Source organism: Corvus cornix, chromosome 17 (assembly GCF_000738735.6).
Source record: "Corvus cornix cornix isolate S_Up_H32 chromosome 17, ASM73873v5, whole genome shotgun sequence".
Taxonomy (NCBI): domain Eukaryota; kingdom Metazoa; phylum Chordata; class Aves; order Passeriformes; family Corvidae; genus Corvus; species Corvus cornix.
This window is the reverse complement of record NC_046346.1, coordinates 5,421,064-5,432,562: the sequence shown is the minus strand read 5'-3', so window position 1 is coordinate 5,432,562 and position 11,499 is coordinate 5,421,064. Positions and strand designations below refer to the sequence as shown.

The 11,499-nt window shown below is 59.5% G+C and overlaps 1 protein-coding gene across 1 annotated transcript; it reads right to left on the bottom strand.

Moving 5' to 3' along the window:
* Positions 1–7,812: 7,812 nt before the first annotated feature.
* IER5L (immediate early response 5 like) lies at positions 7,813–10,378 on the bottom strand. The gene is given in 2 exon segments (XM_039561942.1): positions 7,813–9,630; positions 9,633–10,378. Coding segments are annotated over 2 exon segments (987 nt in total). The 5' UTR covers positions 10,105–10,378; the 3' UTR covers positions 7,813–9,115.
* Between the last annotated feature and the right edge of the window lie 1,121 nt (positions 10,379–11,499).

Here is an 11,499-nt window from a genome sequence, read left to right as displayed (position 1 = left end):
CAGCTAGATTGTAAGATACCAGAGTGTATTCTTTTGTTGGGTACTGGCTGACCACTGGAGTGACTGCTCTGCAGAGGGCCTTACTTTTCCATGTTTAGAGCATATACCTTTAAAAATATTAGTTTAGGTATTACATACCCCCTTTGAAAAAATTCCCTTGTAGGTGAGAATAAAACTTACAAAAAGGCTGTTACAGAGATCATCAACTCTCTATTAGATAGCTTGGAATATGCTCTACTAGCACCAGAGTTTAGTCTTCTCCAAATTACTGTAGAGGATTTGACTGTATCTTGCTGATCCATCCACATTTTAATTTCCTCTGCACGGATACATATTGCAGGATGCTGGAAATCCCCAAGCCCACTGGAGCTGCAAGACTGGATGTTTCATCCTGTAACACCAATAAAATGTTAATGCATACTAATAGCAACAGCAAAGGGGTTTATGGAGCGAGCTTGGAAGTATTTTATAATTGTTAGGGTATCTGTGTCACAGAGAATTTGGGGTTAGAGTCATCAAATATTGCACTTTGTCAACACAGGAAAAGAAAAACCCTCAAATATACCTCAAACCTACTATTTTTTATAATTAAAGGGGAAAGAAGGGAGATGAATCCCCGGGGAGAGAGTGAAACATAAATTTCATACACATGAGAGAGCTACCACTGGTTGGGACGGATTAGGGATCTGTGGGTTCAGTTGCCTGCTCTACATGGAGCCCCACTGTGCCCTTACCTGAGGATACTGCCTCCCTTTCCCACCTGGAGAGCAAGGATAAAAACACCGTCCTGCTGTACAAACCCGGTGAATCTGGGCACGAGGTGATGGAAATACACCAGTAAGATGAAATCCAGGGAGCTGGGCATGGGTTGGCTTCCAGCAGCTCCTTGTGTGTCCCCTACGCCCAGCCTGGTGGTGTGGTCCTATTTACTGCAACCTGAGGTACCAAAACCAAGGAGAATTTGAAATTGGGGTCAGAGGGACCAGGTTTCCTCCCTCCTGCAGCATTTCCATCTGCCAGTCTTTGGTTGCACTCCTTATCCTGCCTACCCCAATCACGGATCTGGGTGCTCTGGTCACTGCCTGTTGTTGTGGTGAGGATCATGGGACAAAGAAAGAAGATCACACCCTATCCAGAGCACCACGTGGGAATTGCTGATCCGCCCTGGCTGGCACTCGGCTCCCCTTCTCCTCCCACCAGATTGAAGCTTGTGGTCTCCATGGTCCATGAGCAGAAGGGGAAGAGCCTGGATGGCCACAGCACTGCTTGTTTTAATAGATGTGCTCCAAAACCTGAGGATTTTCCAGAGTCAACAGATCCCGAGCCCAGGTTTAAGCCGGAGGCACTGTCTGACCCTGCAGGCACCGACGGGCCAAGCTGAAAGATCTCTGGATGTAAGTGCTCCTGAAATAACCTAAGGCTGAATTAATCCAGTGGTAACTCCAGGGGGAGAAACTGGAGGCTCAATCCTCCCCCTCATCTCTCATGTGACTGAGCCGAGGTCACAGCACCACAGAGCCTGGGGTTTCCATGTCCCAGCTTCTGGGGCTTTTCAGCCATGTCCTTCCCTTCTGGTTCATGTGGGAGTGGAAGAGCCGGGATGGTCATGGTGCTGTGGGAACCACAAGCTGGGGGGAGATGGGTCATGGAAGAGAGCAGATACAGAGCCTGGATGTGGGGATTCTCCTCTTGCCCTGAGAGTTCCCCAGACACCCTGGGTTCTACTTTACCCCTGTGCAGGGTCATCCCACATCCCAGCCTGAGTCCTGCTGGAATCTGTCTGCAGAGCTTCCCCTTGCCTCACACCAGCACAGGGCTGGTGAGGATGAAGCCTGTCCCTTTGCACGTATTTTGGGCTGGTGTTTTCTCTCCAGCACCAAAGCAAACAGAAGGGTGAGTTTCTGGAATGCCCTTCCCTGAGCTGTGCATCCAACCAGCCCTGGCTCTCTTCTGGGGGGGAGTTCATTGGAATATCCCCGAATCCTCAGCACTCTGCCAGGCGGGTAGTACCGGGCTGCGCTGGCAGCTGTGAGAGGAGGAGGAGGAGGAGGAAAAGGAGGAGGAGGAGGAGGAGGAGTGGGCATGGGCAGTGGTTGGTGTTTTGTTCATCCTCACCAGGGAGAAGAGGAGAAACAAAAGCAGGAGCAGTGCAGGGCACCGGGCTGGCTGGGTGAGGAGGAGACAAAAATAATTGTGCAGAATTTCATCGGGGAGCTTGAAAAAGGGCGATTTTGTGAGCAAACAGTCACCTCCCAGCACAGAACTTCCCTGTCTCCAATTTCAGAATTCCATTCACATCAACATCCACTTTCATGTTGCAAAACCTGGGGAAAAAGGGAGGGAAAAAAATGCAGCTTCACACGTTTCAATGCAAAAGTCTCATTTTGGTGAGGAAAAGAGAGAGAAAGCACTGCTTTGGGGGTTGTTTATTAGAAACCAAGCTCCCAGGATGGAAGTGTGGAAATAATCAGGGACCTGAGGCAGGTGGGGTTGCCCAAAAACTGCTCCTGTCTGTTGGGGTTAAGCCCAGTGGGGCCATGAAGTATCTGCTGGAGCTTCCCACATGGGAAAGGTGAGAACAGGGGCACGGTACAGATGCTGTGCTCTGGTACGTAGGAGTCCTCATGAGTTTGGGACAACAGGTATGGAGGGAAAACATATGGATCTGGCCTGATGGGGTATCTGCCAGCCAGGCAAGAAGGGGCAGCTTCAGTCCCAGAAAAGGGAGAATTGCAGGGAGTAGGAATGGTCTACAGAAGCATCATGGATGTGGGAGTTTCCCAGGGAAAACCCTTTTCCCTCCTCTGGGCAGAAGCACAGATGGGGTTAATGCCCTGCAGGTGTGGGGCAGGTGATTCTGCTCAGCTGGACCAGTCATGGGGCAAGGAGTGAGGATAAGAGCAGGCTTTGGTAGGGGCTTCCCCCCTCTGTGTTCTGCTCCTTTATCTATAGGATCTGGAGTCACTCAGTGTTTTCCCTGAGGAAAAGGAGCCAGGGCAGCTCTGCCTCTCCTCTGCCTCTGGCCTTGGCCATCTCCTTCACTCCATGCCAACCTCCGTGTGCTGTTTGGTATTGGCCAAGATCTTGGATTAAGCTCCTGCCTGCCTGGCATAGAAATCCCCGAGAGCAACTCTGCTGGAAATGTCTTTTGCCCTGAGGAGCGCTGGAGAAGCCCTCAGCCTCCAAGGGTGTTGGTCAGCAGTGCTGCAAAGCAGCTCCAGGTCCCTCTGCAGGTGACCAGGACTGTCACTGGCAGCGCAGCCCCCTCGCCAGGACCAGCAGTGACACCAGGGGAGCCAGTGCCTAGGAGAGAAGGTGAGCCCACCACTGGCTTATGGATTTTGCTTGGCTGAGCTGTGTAAGTCCCAATGTGGAGTGGTTAGCAGCTGTTTTCCCCATTTCCCAGCTTGTGGGGGCAGCAGGTCCTTCTCTGCAGACCCCTCATTGTGTTGCTGTGATGGAAAGGTGGCTGAGGGGGTCTGTGCACCCGAGCTTTGCTGCAGGGCTCTGTCCAGCTTGTGTCTCTGGGGTGCCAGTAAACCCCCAAATCATTTGGCGTCAGTGTGCTCTGAATGCTGAGGGAGGTTTTTTGCTTCTCCTGCTGTACAACCGAGCTCCTCGTGTGTCGATGGTGGTGGCAGAGTGTTGCTGAGATGGCTGCTCTGTGCTTAGTGGCTGCTGCTTCTGTGCAAAGTGCTTTTTACTCTAATTTTTCTATTGTGCTGTTTTTGCTGTTCGATGTGAGGGACAGCAGCTTCTGCCACACACAACAGCCTTCCCTTAACTTTCCCACTGCGTGCTGGTAAATCCAGGGCAGGCTTAACTCAAGGAGCAACATTAATCATCAAATCTATAAGCAGGATATAGAAAGGCCAAGTGTGAATAATTACTGCTTAGGTGCTAATTACCCAGGCCCAGACCAAACCCAACATATTAAACAGACCGCTAACAGCAGCAGCCTCTCGACCATGTTGCTGGGTCCCCCATTGCTCTCCTACTGCTCTCTCTGCAGGGGACTCCTACAAACATCTGCTAACACGTGCAGATCCCAAAATATTCTTCTGCTCATTCGTGTTTAAGCTGGGGAGATGAGATGGGAGGGATCTGACTCAAAATCAACAGATGGAAGGAAGGACAGATAGATCCTGCACTGAGTTCTGCAGAGCACAAAGTTGCTCTTCTGGGGATGGGCTGCTGGGACTGGATATGAGCTTGTTCTTGGCATTTGTGGTTTAGGAGGACATGGAGCTGCTCCAGCTGTGGGTCAGCACCTGGGAATTGGTGCTTGCCCATGGTGTGAGGGTGGGTTTTCCTCGGGTGGGTGCCCAACCTCCCCCTGGGACCCGGGGATGAGCTGGGCTGGCAGTCTGGGAGATGAGAGGGTCAGTTCTCCATCACTGTGTCCTTCCTCGTCCCTCCTGGTGTGGACAGACCTGTTGGATGTGCAGTGACATCCTCCTCCAAGCTGAGCTGCTTCAGTGGCAAGAGGACTTGGCTGAACCGCTGGCTTTGGCACTGGGCTTGATCTATGACTCCCTAATGCCAGACCTGAGCCCTCCAAGTGCCCATGGGGTGCTGGTGGTGCAGGGCAGAGCACTGTGATGGGTGCTGGGTTTGTGCTGACCCTCTGCTGTTGGTGAGTCCAGCCCAGCCCTGCAGCCACCTCTGCAATTGCTGCTGGGTCAGGGAAATCAAGCGAGATCTGGACCCTCCTGAGTTCTACAGGCAGCTGCCAGGTGCCTTCTGCCCTTCCTGCCCGCTCTGCTGAGGGCAGCTCTCTGGAAAAACAGGGTGGGCTCAGGCGCTGCTCCAGCCTCGGGTTGAATTTCTGCCTCTGTTACCGGAGGCAGCATCTCTGCCCGGGGTAGGGTGACTCTTCCCCCAGACCGACGGGGTTCCGTGTGGTGACATTGAGGATACCACAAGCACCGGATCTACTTGTGGAGAGCATTTTGCGCTGGGAAGGGAAAGCCACAGCTGTCTCGCAGCTGGCAGAGCGGGCGGTGCGTGCACAGAGCCGGGGCTCCCTCTGCCTTGGCACGGTGCAGGACTCCCCTCGCTCCCCTCACTCTCCCCGTCTCCCACCTCCCGCCGTTCAGTGCCAGCCACACTCCACCTGTCCCTTCCAGAGGACCCCTCCATGCCTTGTTCCTGCTCCAGGGCTGCCGGGCACAAAATGCTGGCGATGCTCGTTCACCCTCAGCCGGGAGAGCACTAAGGGGAGAGAGGATATGGAAGGATTTTTAGGGTCAAACTCTTCAGCATCAGCTAAAGGTCGGGCAGTCCCGGGGCACGCTGGACCGTGCTGGGGGCAGAGCTGGTGTGGGGACAGGCGCTGGCGTGAGAGCAGAGCGCACGGCTGGGCCGGGGGGTGCGGCGGTGGCAGCTGAGCTCCCTCAGATTTTGGGTCCTCCACTCTGCTCCAGCCCATCTGTTCTGCATTTCTCACCGGAGCCAGGGACCGGAGGGGTTGGGGGGCGAGGTGGTGGGTTCCTACCGGGGTGTTGGGGGGGCACAGCCCCCTTCCCCGCAGCACCCAGGGGGTTCAGCCGACTTGTGAAGGGATCAAAACATTTTGTGCCTGGAAGACGAGGAGCGTGTGCGAGAGTGAGGATGGGCTTGTGTTGGGGGGTGCAACCTTCCCCTGTCACCTCCCTTCTAGCCTGAATGCTTCTGCCATCATGATTAATTTATCAGGTACTTATGAATATGCAGATGAGACTCTGGTTTCCAGGCTCTGCTTTCAGGAGAGGCTGTGATGGGCTTTCTGCTGCTGCCGCCTTCGTAAGAAGAGAAATGTCATGTACCAGCGTTTAAAATAAATAAATAACTGCGCCACCGAGAGCGTGTGAGTCTTCGCGGCTCCGCGGAGCTGTGGGATCTCCTCGTTCCTCAGTGACAGGGATTTTTGAGTGTCCCTGTGGCATATGCACCCCGACTCCCCCTCCCCGTGTGTGTACCGGTGATGCGGAGGCGTCTTTGCCAATTCCAGCCTTTGAAACCTTGAGTGAAGCCCCAGAAACTTCCACTGTGAAGGCGGGCGAGAGCTGGCTGCCCCCGGGAGAGGGGAGATTTGGAGGGGTAGGTGCGCCTGGGGTGGTGGACTCCTGCAGGAACGGGGGTTTCTCCTGCTGATGGCCCCTTTATCACGGGAAACCCCGAGGTCTGGGAGATGGGAGGCGGTTCGGAAGGGTGATGAATGCGTGCATGTGGCTGTTGGGCTAAAGCGAGCTCTCCCCCGTCTGGCTGGGCTGCCTGGAGCAGGGGCTGTGGGAAAAGGATTTGGGTTTAAGATTCAGCAGCCGGCTGCGCTGACCTGTGGGCGTCCTCAGAAGCACCTGGGTTTTCAAACTTCCCCCAAACATTGTGTTGCAGCAGCCAGGGCTATGGATGCAGGAGCTGCTGCTTCTGCTAATCCCACTGCCGGGGCCCCTCTCCAGCCGTCTCCGTGCTGGGGAGCCTCGACTCCCGGGGCAAGGGAGCGGATGCAGCCGGTGGAGGCCCCGGGGGTCCCGGCCCAAGAGGCCGGGGCAGGGAAGGCGATCCTCGACGGCCCCATGGGTAAATTTCCCCGGGTCGAAGCATCGAGCTCTAGTCTCGCAGAGCGCTAGTGCGCTTAGCAGTGCTCCCGCAGTGCCTCTGCGCCTGGGCAGGGGGTTACAGGGCTTATATTTTCAATTGTAATTTTTTTTGAGGGGAGGCTATTTGGAGGATCAGCAGCGGAGGGGAGCGGCGCTCAGCCCTGCGGCGTCCTGAGCAGGACAGGGCTGGCCCGGGGCAGCAGCACCGGGGGCTGGGGACAACGCGGCCTCCCCTGCCCCTTCCTCTGCCCCACGGTGGGGTCGGGGCCGCCCCCTCCCTCCCCGTTCCCCCGGCCCCGCGGGGCGCTGCGGGTCCCGCGGCGGGCGCCAGGGGGCGCTGCGGGCGCGGAGCGGGCGCGGGGCGCGGAGCGGGGGCGCAGCCGGGCCGGGGGCTCCGCGCTCCGGCTCCTCTGCGGCTGCGACCCCTCCGCAACCCCTCCCCGCTCCGCAATCCCCTGGCTTCGGGCTCTCGGCCCGGGAGGAGGGAAGGTTGCGCTCCCGCGGTGATGCGCGGGGTTGGGAAGGGAGGTTTTGTCCATATGTTGATTTGGGGGGGTTCCCGAGGATGCTGGGGGTGCGGGGGTAGAGGGACGGCTCTATCTGCGGGATTTGCGCTGCATGCTAGAAACTGCGAGTTATGCTCAGAGTTAAAAGAAATAATAAATCTCCCCTCCTGAGGTGGCCGGGGGTTGTTGAGGGGGTGCGGAGCGGCCCCGGCTCGTTCCTGTGGGGTAAAGGAGGGGAGGAGAAAAACACACACACAAAAAGGGGGAAAAAAGGAAAACCCGCCCGCACCACCCAGCGGCCCCGCGCGGGGATAACAAACTCCAACTTAAAAAAAACTTCCGAGCGCGTCGGGGGGCGCGCAGGCGGCGGCGCTGCCCAGGTGCGGGGCGAGGCAGGGCCAGGGGGTCCTGGCTGCTCCCCCCGCCCCGGGGCGCGGGGAGGGGACCCGAGCCCCGGCCCCTTCCCCACCTGGGACTCGCTTTGAGCGGTACGGCCAGACCCAAGGGGGGGCTTTTGTTGCATCCTGGCAGCCGGGGAGGCTGCGGGTGTGTGTGTGGGGAGAGGGTGAATCGGGATGGTGTTGGGGAGGAGACAAAGGGGTTTTTCCGGGGCCGGGGGGGGTGTCGGAGTTTCGGCAAAGGCTCCCCGGTGCAGAGGGGAAGCGGTGGCTCAGGAGAGGGGCTTCAGCGGGCTGCGGGGTGAAGGAAAGCAAGGGCACAGCAACTTTATAATCGACTTTTTATTAAGATTATAAATTTAAACAAATCTGAACAGTTTTACCCGGTGATATACAATTCCATATGCACAAAAATACAGGCTTACAAACAAAGAAAAAGGAGCAGGAAAAAAAAAGAAGACCCCAACAGACCGTTTGGCAAAGCATCTTCAGTTACACACAGTGCTGATAGTGAAGTTGGGAGTGGGCAAAAAAAAAAGAGGGGGGACGACGACCAGAAAACCCACCTTTTTACAACAAAAGGTTTTTCTTTAAAAAAACAATGTAAAAAAAAAAAATCAAGAGACTCTACAGGAGACAATCTCTTCACAAGACCAAACAATGCTGGTTTTATGATTGGGAAGGCTGAAACCAGAACAGTTAAGAAAAAAAAAAAAGGGGGGGGGGGAAAGAAAAAAAAGAGTCAGACCCGACACACACACTGGAGACGTGAGTCGTGCTACACGGTTACCTGCGGCATCACAAGCACACACCGAGACGGAGGCTCCGGGCTGCCGGGGGTGGCTCACCCCCTCCCCGGCATGGCGGGGCGCAGCCCGGAGGGACCCCCGGCCCCTGTTTTTCCCCTTCCCACCCTCCCCAAATTCAGCTCTCAGAACCCTCCAGCGCTCCCCTGGCACAAGCGGTGGGAAGAAGTCACATCGCACACATTTCTTCTGGGAGGAAAGTTGAAATGTTTTCATTTCTGCCTTTTTTTTTTTTTTTTTTCTCCTTTTCTTTTAAATATATAAAGAAACGCACAAAAGCGACGGGGCAGCAGCGGCTTTCCCCTGTCCGCACCCTGAAACGCGCCGAGCCGGGGGCGGCGGGACCCGCGGGGCGGCCCGGGGCGGGGAGCGGGGCCGGGGGCGCTCCCGCCGCGGGGTCCCGGGGCCGGTCCCGGCTCTCACGTGGCGCTACCGGCCGCCAGCACCGGCCCCGGGAAACGCGCCGTGAAGAGAACCCGAGCGGACACAAAGAGGATTATTTAAATAGGTGCTTCGTTGTTGTTTTTTTTTTGTTTTGTTTTCGTTTGTTTGCTTGTTTTTGTTGTTGATTTTTTCTCTCATCTCTGCAAAAATAAAGTCCCAAGATCTTAGATTTTTTTTTCTTTATTGTACAATTTATAAAACACTAGCGCGGCTCTGCCCTCCCGCCTCCCCTGCGCACCCCTCGGCACCCCCCCTCCCCTCGCCCCAACCCCCCTCCCTGCCTTTGTTTCAGGGTCCCCCCTCCGGAGCCGCCGTCCCTCGGATCGCACCCCCGTTTTGTCAACACCCCCCACACACCCCCTCTGCTCCCCCACTTCTCTCTAAAACGCGACGATGGCCCGAGTCCAGGCTCCCAGGCTCGCCAGCGCCTGCTTGCTGCACAGCTGCCCGTTGAGGGGCTGCTCCGAGTCCGCCTGCTGCCGGCTCACCAGCCCCGTGAAACCGGAGCCGAAGATGGAGATCAAGTTGGAGATGTTGGAAGAGTCCTGGGGGTGCTCGGCGCTGTACTCCTCGAAGCGGGCGCGTTTGGTGCACGGGGCGAAGGGGGGGCCGCCCGCCACCCCGCCTCCCCCCGGCTCCCCTTCCTCCACCCCCTCCTCTTCCTCCTCCTGCCCCGGGTAATACTTGCGCTTGGTGCCGGGCGCGGGCGGCGGGGAGGCGAGCCCCGGTGCCGGCTGGCAGCAGCAGGGGCACTGCGAGCAGCAGTCCTGGTGCAAGTACCCGTTCTCCACCGTGGTCACGACGTGAGTGTCCAAATCCAGCACCGTGGTGCGGCTGCTACAGTGCGGGGCCCCGCCGCTCCCGAAGTCACAGCCGGCGGCGTAGAGCAGCCCCGGGCCGCGCTGCCGCCGCCACCGGGACCGGCGCTGCCGGCTGCCCGGTAGAAGCCCGGGGACGAGTCTCTGCAGGGCGCTCGCTGCAGCTCCGGGGGCGCCGCGCACACCGGCACCTCCAGCAGCTCCGCGCCGCCCCGCGCAGCCCCGCAGCTCCGCGCCTCGCGGTCCTGCGTGTCGGCGGGCAGCGGGAGTGCCGCCAGCTCCGGCGGGGCGGCGGCGGCGGGCGGTGGGCAGGCGGGCATGGCGAGGAGCGGGGCGCCGTCGGGGTAGTGCTGCTGGCGGCGGTAGAGCTCGGCGTAGCGCTCGCTCAGGTAGAGCTGCCGGGCGTTGCGGAGCACATAGGAGACGAGCAGGTTCTTGTGGAGCTTGATGCCGCCTCGCTGCGTGCGGGAGCTGTGGATCTTCCGCAGGGAAATACTGATCAAACTCTGCGCATCGAGGGTGCACTCCATCCTCCTCCGGCCCCTCAGCATCGGCTCTCGCCGCCCGCGCAGCCAGGCACCCCGGCCCGCATCCACACGGCAGCCGGGCGGGTGCGGAGGGTCGTAAGGAAGGAGGATAAAGAGGCGGGGGGGGGGGAGGGAATAAAGGGGAGGGGGGAAGGGGAAAAGGGGGGACAGAGCCTGAGGTCGCTGGAGAAGGGGGGGAAATAGAGAGGGGTGTCTTCAGGGGGCGGCCAGCGGCGGGAGCAGCGCGGGCATCGCCGGGGGCTCCCGCTGCTGCCGCCGCCGCCGCCGCGCTCCGAGCACGGACGGCGCGGGCGGGCAGCGCCACCAGCGCCGCGCGCGCCCCCGCCCCGCCCTCCCGCGCGGCACCGCCCCCCGCCCGCCCCTCCGCGCGCTCCCGCCCGCCCCGCCCACCCGCGCGCTGCCCCCCGCGCCCGCCCGTACCTGTCGCGCGGAGACACTGAACGCCCGCCCGCCCGGCCCCCGCCTTTTATACCGCTGCGCCGGCCCCTGGGCCCCGCCCCCCGGGGCCGGCGCGACCAATGGAAAGGCGGCGGGCGGCTTGACGGGCGGACGGCGCCGCCAATAGGAGCGAGGCGGGCCCCTCGTGCCGTTCAAATGGTGTCAGGCGCGACGCGGCCCGTGAGGGCGGCGGGGGCTCGGCCGAGCCGGGCGGGGTCACCGGGGGCACCGGGAGTCCTGTCTGAGCGGCGGCGGGGCCGGGGCGCAGCCTCCCTGCGCCGCTCTCCTCGCACAGGTGAGCGAGGGGCGGTGCCGGCGCCGGTGGGCGGTCCCGAGCAGCCGCGGGGGCGGGGGCGCGTCACGCCCCGCCCCGTCCCGCCCTGTGACACCCCCGGGCACGGCGTATTCTCAGCAGGACGCTCGGTGGTCCCGGCACTCTCTGTGGATTTCATCTCAGGCGGTGCGGGGGGAATGCCCCGCTCCGCTTTGGGCTGTCCTAGTCCCGGGAGTTCCCGGTTCGGTGCTGGCGGCATGCCAGCACTGCCGGCTCCCCCCGCGCCCCGACAGCCCTCGGCACGGACACCCCTTGTCTTGCCTGGAGAGCTCCGGCCATCACCCCGCGTTTGGAGGGGAGTCAGGGCTTTCCCCCGACGTGGGGGCAGGACCGTGTATCAGTCACTTCTCACAAAGTGCCCCAATCACACCTGGTTTTCCCCCAAAGTGAAAGCAGGACCGCGCTCGGGTTAATTATGGGCTAATTAGGGCCTCCCGTCCCGCCTCGGGACACACAGCAGTGTTGGCTTTGCAGGGCAGCGCGGCCCCTGCTCTTCCTCACAGAAGGGTGTGAGGGGAGGGGTGTGGGTTGGTCCCTATGGGGTTAGGGACTACAGGGGCTCGGGGGTGGGTTTAGGGGATGCAGAGACTCAGGGGTGTCCCCACATTTTTTGCTTAAAAGCCACA